General features: G+C 43.1%; 1 protein-coding gene across 2 annotated transcripts in view; it reads right to left on the reverse strand.

Annotated features, from left to right (window-relative positions):
* LOC138663739 (oocyte zinc finger protein XlCOF22-like) overlaps nt 1-25,377 on the reverse strand; it is a 72,244-nt gene that overhangs the window by 29,942 nt on the left and 16,925 nt on the right. Inside the window, exons 2-6 of one of the 2 annotated variants that reach the window (XM_069750064.1) lie at nt 10,847-10,979; nt 10,538-10,717; nt 10,331-10,454; nt 10,153-10,247; nt 9,867-9,954 (exon numbers count right to left, since the gene is read on the reverse strand). In XM_069750064.1, coding sequence (XP_069606165.1) covers nt 9,867-9,954; nt 10,153-10,247; nt 10,331-10,454; nt 10,538-10,717; nt 10,847-10,936 — 577 coding nt within the window. In that variant the 5' untranslated portion in view covers nt 10,937-10,979. Of the gene's footprint in view, nt 1-9,866; nt 9,955-10,152; nt 10,248-10,330; nt 10,455-10,537; nt 10,741-10,846; nt 10,980-25,377 lie in introns of both variants that reach the window. The other variant, XM_069750065.1, reaches the window with a different exon arrangement.

Consider the following 25,377-nt stretch of genomic DNA (forward strand, 5'->3'; position numbering starts at 1 on the left):
AGTAGTTTTTGATCACATATCAGGCACTGCTGCACTAAAAATGAAAAATTTGGGCTAAAAATGTCATTTTTTATTTTCCCGTTCTAATGTTTAAGAATTATGTAAGCACCTGTGAGTTCAAGATGCTTACCACACTTCTAGATAAATACCTTCTGGGATGTAGTTTCCAAAATGTGGTCACTTGTAAGGGGTTTCCACAGTTTAGGAACATCTGGGGCTCTCCAATCGCGATATGGTGTCCGCTATCTATTCCAAACAATTTTGCACCACAAAAGTTAAATAGTTCCTAGGACCACCCCCATCAAGCTCCAGACCTTAATAGGATATTGGCATACTGAATCTGCCACCCACGAAAGAACGTATACTCTTACTGTCCACCAGAATACCTGAGAGAAACAACACCTACCACCCAGAAAGAAGTTGAGGGTACACCCCTTAGCTTCCTGGTAGATACTGGTGCAATTGTAGAGGGTGTACTGGAGGCTAGTTTATGCTCTGCATTCCTTCTTTATGAAACCGGGCACATTGTACATGTAAAGTGTAACTGTTTTACTGTACATGAATGTGTTAAACAGTGTACTGATGTTCATGCATTGTGTAAGTTTCATGATTAGGGATAGAGATATGGAAATTTAGTATTTGGGTAAGGTTTAGAAGAGGTAAATTAGGACCTAGAATAGTGAGGGGTACTATAGAGTAGGAGTCTAGAGTGAGTTCAGATAAGAAAATAGCTAAGCCAATAGGAGGCTAGTTAGTGGGAGGAGTTAGAGTAGTATGTGAGAATTGTTTTGAAAGTGTAGTTAATTGAAGTATAGGGGAGAGAACAGTGAGGTTGTAGACCGAAGCTGTGTCAATACTGAGGCTCGTCAATCCAGGCCCTACGGGTGGACAGACATTGGAGCAGAAACAGATCTGGGCAGCATGAGAGAAAGAGCCTTATGGGAAACTTCCATAACGTTCGAGTCCTACGGTCTGGCAAGGATTGGCAGCGGCATCCTTTACTTTCGCCCAGGATGGGGGAAATGGACAGGGAGCACCAGGAACAAGCTAGTCCATCTACTCAGGAAGCTGTGGTAGCGGGAGTTACGGTATGGGAACACATGACGTTAGGAAGGACCAGGGACAGCTCAGGGAAAAGAGTGTCCATAATATGTGAAGATTGCTGTGCGGTGTCTGCTTCTAAACTGGATGAACTAAGTAAAGTTTTGTTGAAAAAGAATCTGGACTTTGAGAATCTTTATGTGTTGCTGAAGGAAGCTGTGACTCTGCAGTCTGAGGAAAACTCTAACCCACAGGTGGGTGAAATGCACAACACACAGCACACCATAGAAAGGACATTTTGTTAATGCAGCGGGGCGCCAGGGTGTGTTGGAACAGCAGCCCCTCGCCATGAATATCACCCTGGCCCCCGTTATAAATCAGGAGTCTAATCAGGAACATTGATCTATCCAACCCGGATTGTCCCACTGAAGTAGTGCCTTGTCTATGGGTGGATGGTAACCCACAGTACACCCCAATGACCAGACCCCTACACATAGGCCTATGAGCTACACAGAGTATGCTGTCTCAACTAGTATTCTCAGACCTGATGTCAAAACTCCAAGCCAACATAGCTACAGTCCTTCCTTGGATTTGAACCCTACTGCCGTTCCTGGAGCCTGATGCCTTTCTACACATGCAACCCCTGTATGACTTTTTCAAGGACACTCCCTTCAGTCTAACCAAGGAAGCCATTGATGGATTCTACATACTAAAAACTGCAATTACATCCTCTCCTGCTCTAGGACTACCAGACTACAACAAATTGTTCTGCCTCTTTATCATGGAGAAGCAAGGCCTTGCAGCTGGAGTTCTGACACAACTTCACGGAGGAAGACAACACCCTCTGCCAGACTTGACTCAGTTGCCCGTGAAGCATCAACCTGCATGAGAGCCGTGTGTGCAACCCACCTGTTGCTGGATAAGACCTCTGCCATCATTCTGGGCCATAAGCTGAAGATAATGGCACCTCATTACATTACTGCCATTCTGGCCCAGACACAGCCACCTACGTCTGCAATGCCCTATTCTGCCCCCAGACAACGTCACCATCTCCAGATGTGCTGGCCTTAACCCAGCTACACTCCTACCTCTGCCAAGGGGGAGGAGAGGGTGAAGATCACATCTCTGACACACCAGTAGTAGACGTAGTTGGCTCTGAAATGGCTCAATGATGGACAGGCAAGTAACCTCCGGATTTGACTCAGTTGCTGAAGTACCTCTGGAAGATCCTGACCCAATGCTCTTTGTGGATGGATCAAGGTATGCAGACCAAAATGCCATTCGCATACTGGTATAGCAGTAGTCACAGAAGATACTGTGCTGATAGCAAAACCACTGCCTCCAACCGAAGGCAGAACTGCGGGCCTTGAAAGATCCAGAGTCCAGGGGCGGCTGCCACTCTTCATCCATCTGACACTTATCCTTTATCTAGCCCAAGGTGTAGCCAGCCACCATGGGGCAGTCACCCATGGGGAGGGTATAGTGACCTTCTGGTATAATGTTTACAACCTAAGAGTAGCATATCAATTTGAATATTGCCTCATAGTAGAATGCCCAGGCCCCATTGCACAGTTTGACTTCTGGTTAGGTACACAATTTGAATCACGACTTTCTCTTGTCCTGTGTATTTCTCTGGCCGTAAACCTCCAAGATACTGTTTACACGATCCCATGGTGGTCTGCCAAACCTACCTATACGAAATGGATGGAAATTGAAAAGTTATGGTTAGCCCCAGCTCACCTCAACTCCCTGATCTGGAATGGGGCTTACAATCCTCGTTCAGTAGACCTATTGGGTACAATGATGCATACCAGAAACATATCGAGGATCTGCTCTAAAAAAAAAAAATCAATCAGGCAGCAACAAACTCCACTCTTACTTAATCATTTTCCATCCAAATTTTTCTGAAAGTCTAAGCCACTCAATGACAGGGGTATGGACTCAATCTAGTTTGTTTAACTTCGCCGACAAAATCAACTATAAGATGCAAATTTTACATTCCTCTGATGAGCTGAAAACAAAGTTCTCTCTCCAGCTCTTTCTATTAAATATTTTCCCTGAGTCCAGATCTACGAGATCCATTAGATTGACAGCAGCACGCTGTTTGATTGCTTACAATTGGAAGGAAACCTCTCCACCTTCCCAACTAGATCTATATTTTCGAATAAAGGATATCAGGAATTTTGAGTACCGAGCAGCTCTTAAGGACAATACTGTAGAGAGATATAACCCTATTTGGTCTCCTTGGGATTTCTTTTGGGCCATGTTAAATATATGACCTACCGGTATATGAGATGGACATTAAAAGGTCAAAACATCTACTATATCATTGTCTAAGGGTCACTTCCGTCTTTCTGTCTGTCCTTCTTTCTGTCACAGATATTCATTGGTCGCGGCCTCTGTCTGTCATGGAATCCAAGTCGCTGATTGGTCTCGCCAGCTGCCTGTCATGGCTGCCACGACCAATCAGCAACGGCCACAGTCCGATTAGTCCCTCCCTACTCCCCTGCAGTCAGCACCCGGCGCCAGCTCCATACTCCCCGCAGTCACCGCTCACACAGGGTTAATGCCAGTGGTAACGGACTGCGTTATGCCGCGGGTAACTCACTCCGTTACCGCCGCTATTAACCCTGTGTGAACAAGTTTTTACTATTGATGCTATAGTAAAAACATCTAATGTTAAAAATAATAAAAAAATAAAAAATCATTATATACTCACCTTCTGCTGCTTTTCCCGCTCCTGGCTACGCTCCGGTGACCGCTCCATGCAAGCGGCAGGTTCCGGTGGCAAGGATGGTATGGGAGAAAGACCTGCCATGACGTCACGGTCATGTGACCGCGACGTCATCACAGGTGCTGCGCGCCTGTGCGAGAAGGACCTGCCATGACGTCACGGTCATGTGACTGAACTAAAAGGGGCCATCGGAAGGTGAGTATATGTTTATTTTTTATTTTTTAATCTGTGACATACGTGGCTGGGCAATATACTACGTAGCTGGGCAATATAGTACGTGACTGCCCAATATACTACGTGGCTGGGCAATATACTAGGTGGCTCTGTGCTGTATACTACGTCGCTGTGCAATATACTATGTGGCTCTGTGCTGTATACTACGTCACTGGGCAATATATTACGTCACTGGGCAATATACTACGTAACTGGTCAATATACTACTTGGCTGGGCAATATACTACGTCACTGGGCAATATACTACGTGGCTGGGCAATATACTACGTCACTGGGCAATATACTACGTGGCTGGGCAATATACTACGTGGCTGGGCAATATACTACGTGGCTGGGCAATATACTACGTGACTGGGCAATATACTACGTGACTGGGCAATATACTACGTGACTGGGCAATATACTACGTGGCTGGGCAATATACTACGTCGCTGGGCAATATACTACGTGACTGTGCAATATACTACGTGGACATGCATATTCTAGAATACCCGATGCGTTAGAATCGGGCCACCATCTAGTTCTATATCATATCCCTCCCCTTTTTCCTTTTGTCAGAGTCTGTGTGTTTGTTCATAATCTGTTACTCTTTATATACTTGAAACTCTTTAACTGAATATTAAAGTATTATTACTGAATAATTGGTTACCAACCTATAAATATAAATAAGAGAGAAAAAATGAAAATGGTCACTTGTTTTTTTCTTTTACATTCATTACACGGAATCCAGCATAAGGTACATCTACTGTATGTTCTCACATCTACAGTTTATTCCACTCACGAGGTAGATTCATGAAGTTGCAGGTCAAGTTGTGCATAGTCGGCTGGAGGCCACAGGGTAGACCATAGGGCAAGAACAGAGGGAAACGGCTAGCCCAAAGTAGCACACGGGAAGGCAGAAGAACCACCAGCATTTTGCAAGGATAAATGCACAATATGAGCAATGACAGTTCATGTGCTTAATGCAACCAGTGCGATAATCCTGGTGGCTCGTAAAAGGTTAACTGTCATGACTGAGAGGCTGCAGGAATAACAACAGAGTTGAAAACTAACTGCACAATCTGAACAGTCCAATACCAGTTTGTTAGGCTTATTGCATCGGATGGCGTAGTCCAGAAACTGGGTAGCAGAGAATTAACCAACAGGACAGGGGGTATGAAGGAATTATATTGAACTCTGAAGTCTCAACACTAAGACAAGGGTGAATCTCTACCTGGCCTAGGAAGATGATTTCGCAGAGATGCAACAGGCAACTTGTAAAACTTGATGCAGAGCACAGCAATGGGAAGGTAACCAAGCATGGCTATGGCTAGGACACATGATAAACACAGCCTTCTCCAATGATTAGATCACCACTGGGGACAGGGATGACTGACTTTAACAACAAGCCAAAAATGCCACTACCTGCCTGTTCATCATGATCCAAACTTTAATGAATACGCAGTCAGTGCTAAAGACATCTCCTACCTATTATATTTCAAACTGTTCTACTGTTGCTGCTAATGCCCTTAAGCAAGAAAAAATATAACCTCAAGCACTCAATTTTAATATAGTCTTTATGTTTTATTTAGTGAAATCCACAGCCGATGTTTATTACAGAAAAAAAAACTTTCCCAACGTTTCGGCCTATCATTGGCCTTTTTCAAGGGTATTTTTCTACATTCAAAACATAAAAAATACAGAAATTAACAAAACTGGTAAGAAACATCATTAACAGTGAAAAACTTATAAGTCCATTCTATAGGACATAATGACATTACATTTATAACATAGAGGAAAAATTTTCCCTTTTTATAATAAAAAAATACCAAACATCAAACCAGCTAGTGAATGAGTTAAACTACTTTCCAAGAATCTTTAACTAAAGGTCATTAACTAAAAAAATCCCCGTCATGGACTTTAATTACACCTATGCAAAACTATATCCTGTAGCTGTCTGAAAGGGTAAAACCAATCAGCAGGAAAGTTACATGCACTGAAAAGATCACCAAGTAAGAAGTATAAGGTATAAAGATTGCCAGAATGAAACTAGCCATACCTCTGAGTGAGAAGATCGGCAAAAATTGTTGAACTGCTTCAGTGCCTCGATCATGAGCTATACAGGTATAAAGGCTATTTACGTCCAAAGTTACCAAAGTGCACCCCGGGGGAACAGAACCAATCGAATTTAATTTGGTAAAAAAATCAGACGTATCTTTTAGATAGGAAGTGATGTATGGTAATAAAGGAGTCAAAATACGGTCTAAGGTAATTGCAAGAGGTGACAATAGCAGTTCAACAATTTTTACTTAAACATACTACCTTTTCTGCGTTACAGGTGGATTTTTGTTTAAGGGTTCTTCATCTCATTTTACATCGGAATTTTTTTCTTTTTTCCGATCAGTTTTATGTACAAAAAACCGGTACGGCTATGGGATCTAACATGGCACCCCCGTATGCCAATATTTTCATGTCAGTTTTTGAAGATATGTACATCTACACTAATCCCCTGTTTCAGGCACATTCACTTCTATGGTTAAGGTATATAGATGATGTTTTTTTAATTTGGAATGGTCATGAGTCTCTCTTAACACAGTTCTTCAATCAGATCAATTCATGTGTTCCTGGCCTGACTTTTTCTTTACAGAAGAGTACTGTCCAGATTAATTTCTTGGATACATTAATTAGCCTTGATGAGAATTGGTCTTTGGATATCGACATGTACATCAAACCAACGGACAAGAACAGTCTGTTGTTTTACTCTAGTTGCCACCCCAAACATATAAAAAAGTCGTTGCCTAAATCTCAGTTCAAGAGAGTTGCACGAATTGTATCAGATACGGCTAAACGGTCCATACGCATGAAGGAAATGACGTACAAATTTCAACAACGTGGCTATCCGGATGAGGTTTTATTAAATACCGACATTGATACCATTATTAGAACTGAGAAAAAATGTAGGATTCCTTTTGTGAATACGTATCATCCATATACTCAGATTATAAAGAATTGTATTTACAAACATTGGCATATTCTCAGTCAGTCATATCCAGAGGTTGAAGAATTTAACACATTACCCATGATGTGTTATAAGAGACCATCCAACATTAAGAACATTCTGGTTCGAGCTGATATTGGTTCGAGTAAGTCAATAACTCAGAGAACATTGGTAACACAGAAACGTGGTACGTTTCCATGTTTGCGTTGTTTGCAGTGCTCTAATATTTCTAAAGGAAATACCTTTTCTCATCCACGTTCCGGAAAAATTTTCAACATTAATGGTTATTTTTCATGCGACTCATCTTTTGTTGTTTATTTTATAAAATGTCCTTGCGGTCTCGGATATGTTGGGGAAACCACCCAGCATATCCGAGACCGCATTTCACAACACAAATCAACGATAAGATGTCAAAGGCTCATGTTACCAATTCCAGCTCATTTTATAAAAATGGGACATAACATATCCCAGCTAAAGTACCAAGTGATTGAGCACATTCCTTTATTGAGACGTGGGGGTGATAGAATCAGGAGGTTGAAGCTACGAGAGGCTTTTTGGATATATACGTTGCAGACCCTGGAACCGTGGGGTCTCAATAGAGAATACGAAGTGATCCGTTCATAAATATATGGGATATTGATATACTGATGGTTTGTGCTTTTTCAATGTTATAATTGAGATATTAATAAATTTTTTCTTTTATTTTAGGTCACCTAGTGAATCTGGCTATGCTCTCCTCCTTAATGTTCCCATTTTCTTTTTCTTTTTCATCAATTTTCTTTTTTCATCAATTCCTTTTTCATTATGTCCATTCTTCTTATTTTAATTTTACTAGGGCAGGATGATTATGATTATTATTATTAATTTTATTTTTATGCGACTTGCTAGCGGTATGCACACTGTGTTTGACAGTCTTTACCGGCGTATTTACATATTAACGCACTAATTCTTACCATTGCGATTGTATATTCCTCCTTTTTCCTGCCTTAGTTTCGGCTTGATTCGGCTTTGTCCGGCTCTGATCGTTAGCGCATGCGCACTGTGCCTTCTTCTGCGATTGCGCATTTACTTTCTTTGCACTCATTCTTTTTCGGTAGTTCTCGGCTGCCTTCGGTCACAGTGCACCCGGAAGTTGTAACACTTACGGCACATAAAAGGAGCTCCCTCCAGCATGGCGCACATTCCTTTCCACATCGGAATTATCACACGGGACACTTGCCGATCTTCTCACTCACAGGTATGGCTAGTTTCATTCTGGCAATCTTTATACCTTATACTTCTTACTTGGTGATCTTTTAGGACATGTCTTTCTCTTTTGGAGTTTGATTAGCCCTTTTCAGTGCATGTAACTTTCCTGCTGATTGGTTTTACCCTTTCAGACAGCTACAGGATATAGTTTTGCATAGGTGTAATTAAAGTCCATGACGGGGATTTTTTTAGTTAATGACCTTTAGTTAAAGATTCTTGGAAAGTAGTTTAACTCATTCACTAGCTGGTTTGATGTTTGGTATTTTCTTATTATAAAAAGGGAAAATTTTTCCTCTATGTTATAAATGTAATGTCATTATGTCCTATAGAATGGACTTATAAGTTTTTCACTGTTAATGATGTTTCTTACCAGTTTTGTTAATTTCTGTATTTTTTATGTTTTGAATGTAGAAAAATACCCTTGAAAAAGGCCAATGATAGGCCGAAACGTTGGGAAAGTTTTTTTTCTGTAATAAACATCGGCTGTGGATTTCACTAAATAAAACATAAAGACTATATTAAAATTGAGTGCTTGAGGTTATATTTTTTCTTGATATTGTTTTTCCTCTGAAGCACCGTTCTATTTTGTTATGTGAGTGCAATTGCAACCTTATCCTATATTATAATGCCCTTAAGCAGTCAGAAATCGTTTGCGTGTCTATTATGCTTTATACCGCCCCTGAGATGGAACCCTCACATGCACAGGATACATCTAACAAAAAAACTTATAGAAAGGGATAATTTTTGGACAGATTAAAGGTATCATTGCTTTTTCAAAGCTCCCAATTTCATTCACTTGAAAGGGATGCCTACTCGGCATATAATTAAAATTTAGCAAGACATTAAAGGGAATCTGTCACCCCATTTTTGGCCTATAAGCTGCGGCCACCGCCATCAGGGGCTTGTCTACAGCATTCTGTAATTCTGTAGATAAGCCCCCGATGTAACCTGAAAGATAAGAAAAACAAGTTAGATTATACTCACCCGGGGCGGTCCCGGTGCGCTTCGGTCTGATGGGCTTCGCGTTCCGTGTCTAGCGCCTCCCTTCTTCATGCGATGATGTCCTCTTCTTTGATTCCTGTTGCGGCTCCTGCGCAGGCATACTTTATCTTTATCAGCAAAGTACTGCAGTGCGCAGGCATCGGGAAAGGTCAGAGAGGCCCGATGCCTGTGCACTGCAGTACTTTGCTCTGCTCTCAACAGGACAGATAAAGTATATCTGCGCAGGAGCCATGACAGGAAGCAAAGAAGAGGACATCATAGCATGAAGATGGGAGGCGCTGGACCCGGAACACGAAGCCCATCAGACCGGACCGCACCGGAACCGCCCCGGGTGAGTATAATCTAACTTGTTTTTCTTATCTTTCAGTTTACATCGGGAGCTTATCTACAGCATTACAGAATGCTGTAGATAAGCCCCTGATGGCGGTGGCCGCAGCTTATAGGCCAAAAATGGGGCGACAGATTCCCTTTTAACAGATGCCCCCAAAATGTTAATTTCTCATAGCTACAATAAGGCATTGCTTTTCATTTGGTATACATAGTGGTGCAGAACAAAGTACAAATTCAATAGAATCAAACACATATTTGTAGCAACCAGTGAATAAGTAAAATATTCAGGCTAATGCTCACCTGCACTGTTATCTGAAAGAATCTCCTCTTTATACTCATTATTCCTCACATATGTCTCTGTAGTATAAATATGGGTCAGATCTTCACCCTGAAACAAATATTGTAAAAGTCACAGACAGATGGAGAAGTCACATCTATGATCAGCTCTAATCCTGCCATATCCACCGTTCTTACTACACAAGTATTAAACATATAATACCGGTGGATAAAACAAGACTGAGCATAAGACCCTCATAGCCGTCTACACATCATAGGGGAGATCTCATGACACCTTCTCTCCATCTACCTGAGGATCCTGAGGAACATTGGGATCTTCTTGTTTACAGTCCTGTGGAAGAAGAGGATGGGGACATCTCTCTGGTGTCCTCTTACTGGATAGATCTGGAGGAAACACATACAGGGAGTGAATTCATTCTTTACTTACAGATAATTATAGGCTGTGTGTATTTAGTCCAGTCTATTACCTGGTGATGCGAGGGGCTGAGGAACCTCCACCATAACGTCCTTGTACAGATCTTTATGTCCTTCTAAATACACCCACTCCTCCATGGAGAAATAGATGGAGACATCCTGACACCTTATTTGAACCTGACAAATACAATGATACCATCATCCTCCCGATCCCTTCATAGCGTTACTGTATAATGTACCAGAATTCCTAGCAATGTCACCTCTCCAGTCAGGAGTTCAATCATCTTGTAGGTGAGTTCTAGGATCTTCTGGTCATTGAAGTCCTCATGTATCAGGAGGTGAGGTGAAGGCCTTGTGATTGGGCTCAGGGGTCTTTCCCATCCCTCAGACACCGGAGCCTGACAGCACTTACTAGAGGTCTTCTTCACTACTGTGTAATCCTGGTTTTGGAGAGACCAATTAACTAATCTCACTACAGACATTTCCAGAGTCCTCACCTCTCCAGTTCTATCCATCTGTTATTCCCATAGATAAGAATGATATAATATGAGGTCATAAGAATCTCTCACCTCTCCAGTAAGCCGGAAGAGGACCTCTAGAGTGAGTTGTAATATCTTCTCCGCCATCTTGTCTCTGTCCATCCTTGATGGGTCAATCATTATATAGAAGATCTCCACTGAGAGGATTCAATATGGTAGAGACCTGTATGAAAAGAAGATGAGCTGATACAGCATAAAGATTCTCAGGTAATAACACAATTACAGGAGACTTTATCCAATCACTGGTGGCAGAAATGATGCTGACATGCATGGCACCCAAGTCCAAAAGTTACCGAGGCCCATAGCAATCTAGTTATGCCTGGTCACTAAAAAAAGAGTACCGTATATACTCGAGTATAAGCCGACCCGAGTATAAGCCTAATTTTGCCACGGAAAACTGGGTAAGCTTATTGATTCGAGTATGAGCGGGGTATGCATTGTCCCCTTATCCCTGTCCTGCTATATGTGGCTCCCCACTTCCTGTCCTGGTATGTGTGGCTCACCCATCCTGTCCTGCTATGCGTAGCTCCCCCGTCCTGTCCTGCTATGCATGGCTCCCTCCGTCCTCTCCTGCTATGTGTGGCCCCCCTGCCCTGTCCTGCTATTTGTGGCTCCCCCCATCCTTTCCTGGTATGTGTGGCTCCACCATCCTGTTATGGCATGTGTGGCTCCCCCATCCTGTCCTGCTATGTGTGGCTCCCCCGTCCTGTCCTACTATGTGTGGCTCCCCCCATCCTGTGCTGCTATGTGTGGCTCCCCCCATCCTGTCCTGCTATGTGTGGCTCCACCGACCTGTCCTACTATGTGTGGCTTCCCCAGTCCTGTGCTGCTATGTGTGGCTCCCCCGTCCGGTCATGTGTGGTGCCCCCCGTCCTGTCCTGCTATGTGTGGCTTCTGCCATCCTGTCCTGCTATGTGTGGCTCTTAAATATTAATCAATTGAATCATTCTTATTCTGTACTGAGCACATTGCTTCTTGCAGACATTACAAAAGCTATTTCTGTGTATGTAGCTCAGAGTATAAGTTATCACCATATACAGGGAACACGTGATCTGTGTTGGACATATATAAACGTCTCTTAGGAGGGTGTGTAGGCTTTTTGTCACATGGGACTGTCACCTCCTTCCTACACAACATTCTCCATGGACAACAGATGAAGAAGCAACAGCTGATAGTGGAAGCCATGATGACCTTCAGACTTCACACAGACAGTCGGTTTTACCATTCAGGATCTTGGGAAAGATGAGTAACAAGACAAGCGCTGATATTTACAGTCATGGCCAAAAGTTTTGAGAATGACACCAAAATTATATTTTCACATGATCTGCTGCCCTCTGGTTTTTATTAGTGTTTGTCTGATGTTTATATCACATACAGAAATATAATTGCAATCATATTATGAGTACCAATAGGTTACATTGACAGTTAGAATGAGTTAATGCAGCAAGTCAATATTTGCAGTGTTGACCCTTCTTCAAGACCTCTGCAATTCTCCCTGGCATGCTCTCAATCAACTTCTGGACCAAATCCTGACTGATAGCAGTCCATTCTTGCATAATCAATGCTTGCATTTTGCCAGAATTTTTTTTGTTTTTTGTTTGTCCACCTGTCTCTTAATGATTGACCACAAGTTCTCAATGGGATTAAGATCTGGGGAGTTTCCAGGGCATGGACCCAAAATCTCTGTTTTGTTCCATGAGCCATTTAGTTATCACCTTTGCTTTATGGCAAGGTGCTCCATCATGCTGGAAAAGGCATTGTTGGGCGCCAAACTGCTCTTGGACGGTTGGGAGAAGTTGCTCTTGGAGGACATTCTGGTACCATTCTTTATTCATGGCTGTGTTTTTAGGCAAGACTGTGAGTGAGCCGATTCCCTTGGCTGAGAAGCAACCCCACACATGAATGGTTTCAGGATGCTTTACAGTTGGCATGAGACAAGACTGGTGGTATCGCTCATCTCTTCTTCTCTGAATAAGCTTTTTTTCAGATGTCCCAAACAATCGAAAAGGGAATTCATCAGAGAAAATGACTTTGCCCCAGTCCTCAGCAGTCCACTCCCTGTACCTTTTGCAGAATATCAGTCGGTCCCTGATGTTTTTTCTGGAGAGAAGTGGCTTCTTTGCTGCCCTCCTTGAAACCAGGCCTTGCTCAAAGAGTCTCCGCCTCACAGTGCGTGCAGAAGCACTCACACCAGCCTGCTGCCATTCCTGAGCAAGCTCGGCACTGCTGGTAGTCCGATCCCGCAGCTGAAACAGTTTTAAGATACGGTCCTGGTGCTTGCTGGTCTTTCTTGGGCGCCCTGGAGCCTTTTTGACAACAATGGAAGCTCTCTCCTTGAAGTTCTTGATGATGCAATAGATTGTTGACTGAGGTGCTATCTTTGTAGCTGCGATACTCTTCCCTGTTAGGCCATTTTTGTGCAGTGCAATGATGGCTGCACGTGTTTCTTTAGAAATAACCATGGTTAACTGAAGAGAAACAATGATACCAAGCACCAGCCTCCTTTTAAAGTGTCCAGTGATGTCATTCTTACTTAATCATGACTGATTGATCGCCAGCCCTGTCCTCATCAACACCCACATCTGTGTTAATGGATCAATCACTAAAACGATGTTAGCTGCTCCTTTTAAGGCAGGACTGCAATGATGGTGAAATGTGTTTTGGGGGTTAAAGTTCATTTTCTGGGCAAATATTGACTTTGGAAGTACAGTAATTGCTGTTAAGCTGATCACTCTGACATTCAGGAGTGTATGCAAATTGCCATTAGAAAAAATGAAGCAGTAGACTTTGGAAAAATTAATATTTGTCTCATTCTCAAAATTTTTGTCCATGACTGTACACATGGACAATCTGTTCGTAACTATTTCATCTACTTTTATGTTTTTTTCTGCAATGGTGGATAATTCAATAAACCACTATACTTTTCATCAGAATATCATGACATTTTTCTTTTAAGAATAACGCACCTGGTTAAGTCTTGATTAAATATATGTGCGAAATAACCATTTTTTTAACATTGGCCAAGCCAGCCAGTTTTGATTTTTTGTGCTATTTTTGCGTGAATTTCCTTCTTCTTGCACACGGGGGAAGACAGAAGAGTTCCGCTAGATTGTGCAAGTATTCAGAAATTTCACTTCAAAACTTCAAGTCACAAAAGATCTCATACAAGAACCTACGAATTACGGAGACTTTAACAGGTGTCAGATGGTTTGACAAGCAGTAGCACTGGAAGTGCTGAAGACAGATGTGCTGAAAATAGCCGTGCTGAAGTCCAGAGCCCAGCGTTGTGCAGCAAAGGGACTACAAGCTGATATTTCAATGTAAGACAAATGGATTTGATTAATTCATATGCTAAATCAAGTCAGATAGAATTTGTAAGTTTGTACAGATCTAGCTTAGAAATATTTTGGTTTTCTTTATTTGCAGAATGCAAGATTGCAAATATAAAGTTAGATTCTAAGCTAGTATCTAGGAAAAAAGAAAAAGAGCAACTGAAAAATATTTTACATATGGTTTATGTATTTAACGAGTTTGTTACAGAGAAGTCCAAAAAAGATTGTGTAGAAAGAATTTCTAAGGAAATGGAAATTAATGATGTTCCCAAGATTGAGTGTAATGAGGAGAGTCAACATGATGTGACACACATGTGTGTGGCCACCCAAGGTGACATTGACTTTGTGACACATGATGAAAAACAAGATGGAGGACATGAAGGAGACATGACAACTGACAAAGATGATCTACAAGGGACAGATGTACCATTGCCATTAAAAATAGAAGACGAGGCTCAATTGCAACCTAAATCTAGGAAAATCCTGTTAAAATTATGCAAAACCATTCCTGCATATGATGACAAAATCCATGTGTGCAGAAATTCAGAGATATTTGAGAGTTTTGCTGATAAGTTTGATTTGACTAATGTGCAGAGAAATCAATTGTTTAAAATTTGGCTTCCGGTAACTTTTATCAGGAGATTTTCATTAAAAATGCAGAATGATGAGTTCCATGAAGACATGACTGATGTAGAAAGATTAAAAATTTTGATTTTCTGTGGATTGAAAGAAAATTATCCAGATCTTGATATTCTTCTAAAATTGAAGATTGGCCAGAAAGAATGTACGTTTACTTTTATGTCCATTTTTGAAAGGGTTTACAAATTGGTCTGTACGAATTTGAATCAACAATCCATGATAAATTGTTTTGTAAACAAGTTTAAATTCTTAAATCCTGTATCTCGTGTTATTGCGTCACAGAAAGATTCTTTATATGAATGTGCGCAATCCCTTGATTTTTCTAGAAAACACGAGAATTTTGAAAGGAAAATAAATCATACTAAGTTTTTTAAAACATGCAGAATTCAATCTTATCAAAAACCAAAATCAAAATCTCCAAAACTGACCCAAAATCACATCTATGAAGAACGAAGAAAATTACATATTTGCTACAAACCCTATGAAACGATTCAGTCCATTAAAGAAGTTCCTCTGAAAGGGTTAAAAGCTGAAGGTTCAGATCTCTCTGTAAAGATGGCGGAAATTGACAAATGGAAGCAGGTGAGTATCTCAGGGGTGCTCAGCTGAACACTCAGTTATCACAGCTTATAAGACTAAAGATGGCAGTTTTAGGTTTTCAACAAATTATCAACAGAGAGGTAAATTTTGGTTTAGGAATTGGCTAAAAATGTAATTACTGGTATATTATATGATGAGTTATACAATGTATTATGTATCAATGTAATTATTTTATTCAATATAATTCTGCAGTTACATATATTAATATAATATACAGTAAATACTGTAGCATATTTAATAAAGACTTTTCATATTTGTAAATTCATTCTTAAAAGTTGCAAGAAGATAAAGCCGTTATCCAGAAGTTCCACAAGGTAACAATGCTATGATTTTGGAGTAATAATAGACTGTGTCAAATACAATTCATGTCACCACACACAACTACAGCATCCATCACTGACAAATATGAGTACAGTATCAAAGATGAACTGTGTTATTACGTTTTTATCACATTCCAGTGGTTTCCTATCACCTATAAGACTTCCATGAAAGCTGGTGAACACTCAGGTAATTGTCAGGCCGATACAACCCTGACATGTGTCCTGTGCACTAAGGACTGGTTATGGTGCTATGTTTAGCAAGGAAGAGTCAATGTAACCCTTGCTGTGCTGACCAAAGACGTCACACCTGTTCCAAGACCAGTGCGGATGATATGAGGATTCCAGATGATTTCCAAGGCGAGCCAATGTAAGTCCAGGTCTCTAAAGGTGACACTGCACAGATATTAAAGCTACATTTCATCTATGAACTTTGTTTTCTTATCAACATTTGAATTTATGGACTTTGATTGACACATGACACACAGTCTCTACATATCTACATGCTATCATCTATTTCAAAAGAATTATAATAAAGATTGTTTTAAAAGAACCAAGAAGATATCAATATGAAGACCAGATGACATCAGATGGTGATCAGGCCTGAGATGCTTCAAGTAGATATTGGGAAGTATAGTATATATTTTATATGAATATTAGTCACGGCTTACCATAACATGAATTTACATATCATTATATTATTGAGAACATATAACAATATTATTATTGATATTATTATTTATTACATCATTTTGCCGAAGAGAAGAAAGTAGATCTTTTTAATATTTTTAATTTGAGGGTTCCAATCAATGTCTTTCATCCTCAAAAGAGGGAATTGTTAAATATTAATTAATTGAATCATTCTTATTCTGTACTGAGCACATTGCTTCTTGCAGACATTACAAAAGCTATTTCTGTGTATGTAGCTCAGAGCATAAGTTATCACCATATACAGGGAACACGTGATCTGTGTTGGACATATATAAACGTCTCTTAGGAGGGTGTGGGGGCTTTTGGTCACGTGGGACGGTCACCTCCTTCCTACACATCATTCTCCATGGACAACAGATGAAGAAGCAACAGCTGATAGCGGAAGCCATGATGACCTTCAGACTTCACACAGACAGTCGGTTTTACCATTCAGGACCTTGGGAAAGATGAGTAACAAGACAAGCGCTGATATTTACACATGGACAATCTGTTCGTAACTATTTCATCTACTTTTATGTTTTTTCTGCAATGGTGGATAATTCAATAAACCACTATACTTTTCATCAGAATATAATGACATTTTTCTTTTAAGAATAACACACCTGGTTAAGTCTTGATTAAATATATGTGCGAAATAACCATTTTTTTTAACAGGCTTCCCCCCTTCTTTTCCTGCTATGTGTGGCTCCCCCAGTCCTGTCCTGTTATGTGTGGCTCCCACCATCCTCATCACCTCACTATCCAACAACCCAAAACGACTTTTTGAAACCTTAAACTCCCTCCTGAAACCTATAGTACAGGCCCCCATCACCAACCTCAGCGGTGAGGATCTGGCCACTTATTTCCTAGAAAAAATCAACCACATCCATCAGGATATCTCAGCCCAATCTCTTCAGTGCCTGGATCCCCTTCCCTGCCGCATCTCAAGCTCATTAGACATCTTTGAGCCTGTTTCAGAAGAAGAAGTTTCCACGCTCCTCGCTTCTGCTCGGCCTACAACCTGCAACAGTGACCCCATTCCTTCACATCTCCTGCAGTCTCTCTCACCATTGGTCACCACTCACCTGAATAAAATATTTATCCTCTCTCTTTCTTCAGGTATCTTTCCCTCCTCATTTACAAATGCAATCATAACCCCTTTACTTAAAAAAACATCTCTCGACCAGAACTGCACTGCTAACTACAGACCTGTCTCTAACCTTTCCTTCATCTCTAAACTCCTGGAACGCTTGGTCCACTCCCGTCTAATCCGCTATCTCTCGGATAACTCTCTTCTCCACCCCTTACAATCTGGTTTCCGCTCTTTACATTCCACTGAAACTGCCCTCACTAAAGTCTCTAATGATCTAATAACAGCTAAATCCAAAGGTCATTGCTCCCTGCTGATTCTCCTGGATCTCTCTGCCGCATTTGACACTGTGGATCACCAGCTCCTCCTCACTATGCTCCGCTCTATAGGCCTCAGGGACACAGCCATCTCCTGGCTATCCTCCTACCTCTCTGACTGCTCCTTCACTGTAGCTTTTGCCAGCTCCTCTTCCTCTCCTCGTCCCCTTAATATCGGGGTTCCGCAGGGCTCAGTTCTAGGCCTCTCCTCTTCTCTCTATACACTGCCCCTAATGGACAAACAATCAGCAGATTTGGGTTCCAGTATCATCTCTATGCTGACGACACCCACTTATACACTTCTTCCCCTGAAATCATCCCTACCCTAATTCAAAACACCAAGGATTGTCTGTCTGCTGTCTCTAACATCATGTCCTCTTTCTATCTGAAACTAAATCTCTCCAAAACTGAACTTCTTGTGTTTCTCCCCTCTACTAACCTCACTCTACCTAATATCGAAATTACCCTGGAGGGTTCAACATAACTCCCAAGCAACATGCCCAGTGTCTTGGGGTCATATTCGACACCGAACTTTCCTTTACTCCCTATATCCGATCACTCACTTGCTCTTGTCACCTGCATCTTAAAAACATCTCCAGAATCCAACCTTTTCTCACCTTTGAAACCTCTAAGACTCTTACTGTCGCTCTTATTCATTCTCGTCTGGACTACTGCACCTCTCTTCTGATCGGTCTCCCTCTTAAACTTTCTCCTCTCCAATCCATCTTGAATGCAGCAGCCAGGGTCATATTTCTGTCCAGCTGCTTCACCGATGCCTCCATCTTGTGCCAGTCATTACACTGACTACCCATTCGCTACAGGGTCCAGTATAAACTCATCTCTCACCCACAAAGCTCTTCACAGTTCTGCACCGCCTTATATCTCCTCTCTCATCTCTGTCTATCGCCCTACACGTGCCCTCCGTTCTACAAATCACCTAAGACTAACATCCCCCGTAATCCGGACCTCGCACCTCTGTCTCCAAGACTTCTCTCGTGCTGCGCCAGCTCTCTGGAATGCACTTCCCCAGACGATCAGACTGATACCTAGCCCTAACCTATTCAAGCGTGCTTTGAAAACCTATCTCTTCAAACAAGCCTACCACATCAACTACTCAGTAAACTAACTTTTCCCTGTTCCCTCCTTCCAAATATTATTCTGAATCTGCACCCTACTATTCATCTGTCTCCACACCCTCCATGCACATGATAACTGCACTTGATACTTGACTATTGCACTTAAACACACAGGATGATGACTGGATCATGCAGCTTTATATGAAAATCCCTATTTATTATAATTGCCAGACCTTAAATACTGCGGAATATGTTGGCGCTATATAAATAAAAATTATTATTATCCTGTCCTGCTATGTGTGGCTCCCACCATACGGTCCTGCTATGTGTGGCTCCCACCATCCTATCCTGCTAAGTGTGGCTCCCCCTGTCCTGTCCTGCTATGTGCGGCTCCCACTGTCCTGTCCTGCTATGTGTAGCTCCCCCATCCTGTCCAGCTATATGTGGCTCCCCGCGTCCTGAGCTGCTGTGTGGCTCCCCCATCCTGTCCTGCTATGTGTGGCTCTCCCTGTTGTATGCATGGCTCCCCAATCCCACATGGCTCAGCTCACCCGGTCCTGCATGGCTCGGCTCTCCCGACCCCGCATGGCCCAGATCCCCCATCTCGCATGGCTCACACCCCCCCGTCTTACTCACCCTCCTCAAGCCGTCGTTGCATCTCTGTTGTCCTGGAAACAGCAGCTCTTCCCCAGTGTTGAGTCATCACGTTGTACCGCTCATTAAGGTAATGAATATGCGCTCCACACCTATGGGAATGGAGAAACGTGCATATTCATTACCTTAATGAGCGGTACCACGCGACCACTCAGCACTGCGGAAGAGCTGCCGATAGCAAGAAGGGACAACAGGCCAAGGGATGATTCCACAGATTTATTATCAAGAACGCTGGAACAACACATGCAGGTAGATCTACAGAGTCCACAATTAGTCCAACGGAACAGGTTCGGGGGCACCTCCCAATAATCCTTGTGCCAGGTAACAAAGCAATAGTCCACAATTAGTCCAATGGATCCCAAAACAATCTCACGAACAACGAGATATGTCCTCAGCTCAAGTCTCGCCCCGTTCGCTTCCGCAGTCACAGCTGGACGTGGGGTCTTGCCTCAGCTAAGAATCCCCACTCCTTCTCCTTCAAAGATCAACTCACATCTGATCTCAAAATAAGAATGGATTGTCTGAGCTCCTGGGATCCGCCCATGAAGGGGGGTAGGGGTCACACCTTCTATTCAATGGTTGGGTGCACCAGAAGATTCTAGACTGGTGGGCTCCACTTAGTCTACCTAGTATGTACATATGATTAGCCACCTGCTGTGAGGAAGAATAGCTATTCTGCAGTAGTGGTGTTGACAAAGTTTAATTACATTATAGCTTAGGGCTGCAAGTATTGGGGGAAGGAGACATATTGTTACAGGTGAACTCCCAGCACAAGGAAATACATAAATTACAGCTAATAGAAACCAGAGAACAGTTATATACATCAAATGGCATATTATTCAAATACAGGACAGGGCAAAAGTACATATCATGACAATCCCTTCCCCTCCCAATTTGTGTATGTACTAGGGACCTCTACAGGTCGCTGGTTAAGTACACACAGGCAGAGCGTGACTTACATGTGGCTTCATGCAGCCACGAATTGGCATCGTAGCTCTCCCACATCATTGCCCAGGAGAATATCTGCAGGCAGACCACCCATCACCCCAACCACACATCGCCTGACCCCAAAACCAAAGTTCAGATCCACAGTGGCTGTGGGAATAGTCCTCCATTGTCCACCAGCCAGTTCAATGACAATCCCAGGTCCTCGATGGATTGCCTCAGGCCGAACCACTCGGGGATCAGCCAGTGTGAGGAAAGACCCGGAGTCACAAAATCCAATAAGTCTCTGTCCATCCAGCACGACCTCCTGCAAGTGCTTACCTCGATGAGCAGAAGTCGTCATAGCTGCAGGTCGCACACCATAAACTCCTAGTGGTGCAACATGGGTGGGTGAGGCACTAGGCCAGTCCTCACGTAGTGGTGACACGTCGTCCTCCATGGCACTTGGCTGTACATAATTAATAATACGACTGGGTACAGGATTAATCCTCATTTGAACAGCTGGGCAGGAGGCTTGCAGATGCCCCGGCTGTCCACATCGATAGCATCTGTGCTGGGTCTCACTCCATCCAAGGCGTCCTCTTGGGCGAGGGGTAAGGGAACCTGGAGGCCGGCCCTCACCTGAAGGTGCTGTAGGGTTTTGAGGATGACTCCTCCATGGGCTGGCTGGGCATGAGGCCTGCAGATGCCCCGGATGCCCACAACCATAACACCTGCGCTCTGCTACTTCCTCTCCTCGTCGTATTCCAGAAAACGCAGTAGAAGCAACTGGAGGCACATTTACACGGGTATCAGCATGAGGTGGTGGCTTAGAGGAACGGGGAACAATGGGGACAGAAGAACAGGGGGCCACCGGTGTTGTGGAGCTGGTAGGCCTCTCTCCATCCTCCAACAGAACCCTCCACTGAGGCTTGATGGTGAGAGCCTCATCAGCTAGAGCTGCAGCTTCCTCCACAGTGGCTGGTCTCCTCTAACGCACCCATTCCCGGATCTCAGCAGGGCATTTGAAGTAAAACTGCTCTTTTAGGATAACCTGGAGGAAGGTCTCCCAGGTTAAGGCCTCCTCTGCCTCCAGCCAGCGATGACATATTTGTTTGAGTCTGTGGGCATACATCTTGAAAGACACTTCCTCATCACAGGCTAAAGTACGGAACTGAGTCCTGTAAGTGTCTGGGGTAAAAGCATAATGTTCTAGAATAGTCCGTTTAATCTCTGCATACTCACAGTTCCCCTGAGGGTCCATAGCTCTATAGGCTGCGGCAGCTCCACCCTCTAATAGCCCCACCAGATGTCGGACTCGGTCCCTTTGCGGGACTTCCATTAATCGACACTGATGCTCAAAGTCCTGGAAGAAGCCCTCAATGTCGCCTGCAGCCTCATTAAAGGGCTTGAAGTCTTTGCGGGACACTCTGGGGAGTTCCCTCATGGTGGGTGCTGGGGTTAGAGTCTGTCTGGAGCTTCTAGCTGCTTCCAAAGCGATCTGCCTCTCCAGCAATGCCATCTCCTGAGCTCTGTCCTCGGCTCTGTGAATGGCTTCCCTCTCCTCGGCTCTGTGAATGGCCTCCCTCTCCTCGGCTCTGTGAATGGCCTCCCTCTCCTCGGCTCTGTGAATGGCCTCCCTCTCCCTAGCTCGGTGAATGGCCTCTTTCTTATAGTCTATGGTGGCCTCTTCTCCCAGCAATGCCAACTCCTCCTCGTACCACACAACCCACTGACTTTTTGGGTATTTACCTCCGGCTGCAGTCTTTCCTCCATTTGCTGTGAGGATCCTTCCTCAGCGTCATCTTGCAGGTGAACTCCTTCCAAAGCCTCAATAAGCTGCTCCTTGGAGAGTCCCTTAAAACGGACTCCTACTTCACGGGCCTTTGATTGTAGGCTCCCCAAAGTCCAGTTCTTGTACTCTGCGGTGCTGGTTCCCGATGTTGATGGGCCTTTGTCCTCCATTCCTTCTGCTCTGGTCCCTCTGCTGTCAACCAGTTTGTGACGGGGTGTACGGCAGAGCAAGAAGGGACAACAGGCCAAGAGATGATTCCACAGATTTATTATCAAGAACGCTGGAACAACACATGCAGGTAGATCTACAGAGTCCACAATTAGTCCAACGGAACAGGTTCGGGGGCACCTCCCGATAATCCTTGTGCCAGGTAACAAAGCAATAGTCCACAATTAGTCCAATGGATCCCAAAACAATCTCACGAACAACGAGATATGTCCTCAGCTCAAGTCTCGCCCCATTCGCTTCCGCAGTCACAGCTGGACGTGGGGTCTTGCCTCAGCTAAGAATCCCCACTCCTTCTCCTTCAAAGATCAACTCACATCTGATCTCAAAATAAGAATGGATTGTCTGAGCTCCTGGGATCCGCCCATGAAGGGGGTAGGGGTCACACCTTCTATTCAATGGTTGGGTCCACCAGAAGATTCTAGACTGGTGGGCTCCACTTAGTCTACCTAGTATGTACATATGATTAGCCACCTGCTGTGAGGAAGAATAGCTATTCTGCAGTAGTGGTGTTGACAAAGCTTAATTACATTATAGCTTAGGGCTGCAAGTATTGGGGGAAGGAGACATATTGTTACAGTTGAACTCCCAGCACAAGGAAATACATAAATTACAGCTAATAGAAACCAGAGAACAGTTACATACATCAAATGGCATATTATTCAAATACAGGACAGAGCAAAAGTACATATCATGACAGCCGACTCCTGGAAGGAGATGCAGCGACGGCGCGAGAAGGTAGAGTATGATGTGTTCTTGAAGCCGGCTCCTGCCACTGCTCCGCCGCTCACCCTCCCCTGCCAGATTTCTGGACAATGACTCGCGTATAAGCCAAAGGGGGCGTTTTCAGCACTAAAAAATGTGCTGAAAATCTCGGCTTGTACAGTCATGGCCAAAAGTTTTGAGAATGACACCAAAATTATATTTTCACACGATCTGCTGCCCTCTGGTTTTTATTAGTGTTTGTCTGATGTTTATATCACATACAGAAATATAATTGCAATCATATTATGAGTACCAATAGGTTACATTGACAGTTAGAATGAGTTAATGCAGCAAGTCAATATTTGCAGTGTTGACCCTTCTTCTTCAAGACCTCTGCAATTCTCCCTGGCATGCTCTCAATCAACTTCTGGACCAAATCCTGACTGATAGCAGTCCATTCTTGCATAATCAATGCTTGCATTTTGCCAGAATTTTTTTTGTTTTTTGTTTGTCTACCCGTCTCATGATGGATTGACCACAAGTTCTCAATGGGATTAAGATCTGGGGAGTTTCCAGGGCATGGACCCAAAATCTGTTTTGTTCCATGAGCCATTTAGTTATCACCTTTGCTTTATGGCAAGGTGCTCCATCATGCTGGAAAAGGCATTGTTGGGCGCCAAACTGCTCTTGGACGGTTGGGAGAAGTTGCTCTTGGAGGACATTCTGGTACCATTCTTTATTCATGGCTGTGTTTTTAGGCAAGACTGTGAGTGAGCCGATTCCCTTGGCTGAGAAGCAACCCCACACATGAATGGTTTCAGGATGCTTTACAGTTGGCATGAGACAAGACTGGTGGTATCGCTCATCTCTTCTTCTCTGAATAAGCTGTTTTCCAGATGTCCCAAACAATCGAAAAGGGAATTCATCAGAGAAAATGACTTTGCCCCAGTCCTCAGCAGTCCACTCCCTGTACCTTTTGCAGAATATCAGTCGGTCCCTGATGTTTTTTCTGGAGAGAAGTGGCTTCTTTGCTGCCCTCCTTGAAACCAGGCCTTGCTCAAAGAGTCTCCGCCTCACAGTGCGTGCAGAAGCACTCACACCAGCCTGCTGCCATTCCTGAGCAAGCTCGGCACTGCTGGTAGTCCGATCCCACAGCTGAAACAGTTTTAAGATACGGTCCTGGCGCTTGCTGGTCTTTCTTGGGCGCCCAGGAGCCTTTTTGACAACAATGGAAGCTCTCTACTTGAAGTTCTTGATGATGCAATAGATTGTTGACTGAGGTACAATCTTTGTAGCTGCGATACTCTTCCCTGTTAGGCCATTTTTGTGCAGTGCAATGATGGCTGCACGTGTTTCTTTAGAGATAACCATCGTTAACTGAAGAGAAACAATGATACCAAGCACCAGCCTCCTTTTAAAGTGTCCAGTGATGTCATTCTTACTTAATCATGACTGATTGATCGCCAGCCCTGTCCTCATCAACACCCACATCTGTGTTAATGGATCAATCACTAAAACGATGTTAGCTGCTCCTTTTAAGGCAGGACTGCAATGATGTTGAAATGTGTTTTGGGGGTTAAAGTTCATTTTCTGGGCAAATATTGACTTTGGAAGTACAGTAATTGCTGTTAAGCTGATCACTCTGACATTCAGGAGTGTATGCAAATTGCCATTAGAAAAAATGAAGCAGTAGACTTTGGAAAAATTAATATTTGTCTCATTCTCAAAATTTTTGTCCATGACTGTACACGAGTATATACGGTAATACATCTTCTACTCTGGGACAGTTTATAGACCAAACTCAGGCCATTCAAATGAATGAATGTGAGATAAAAAAAATGTATTCATATCTTCGGAAACCTCAAAAAAACCTCTGTGTTATTCCCTTAGCAATATATAACACAGCAGGACATACAGGGCCTTGAAAAAACATTTGTACCCCATGACATTTTTCAAATTTTCTCAAGTTACACCCACAAACTTAAAGCGATCCTGTCAGAAGGATTTTGCTAAGTAAACTACAGACACTGTCAGGTTAGAAGTGTAAACGGATTAAAATGATACCTGAGGTGAAGAAATCTGTCTTGTGGTTCTTGTGTAATCGGTGTTATAGATTTTCAGTTAATGATATGCCCATGCTCCCGGGCGGGACTGTAGGCAGAGTCTTATCTTCCTGCTCTAAGTCAGAGAAACCAAG

Source organism: Ranitomeya imitator, chromosome 2 (genome assembly GCF_032444005.1).
Source record: "Ranitomeya imitator isolate aRanImi1 chromosome 2, aRanImi1.pri, whole genome shotgun sequence".
NCBI classification, from domain to species: domain Eukaryota; kingdom Metazoa; phylum Chordata; class Amphibia; order Anura; family Dendrobatidae; genus Ranitomeya; species Ranitomeya imitator.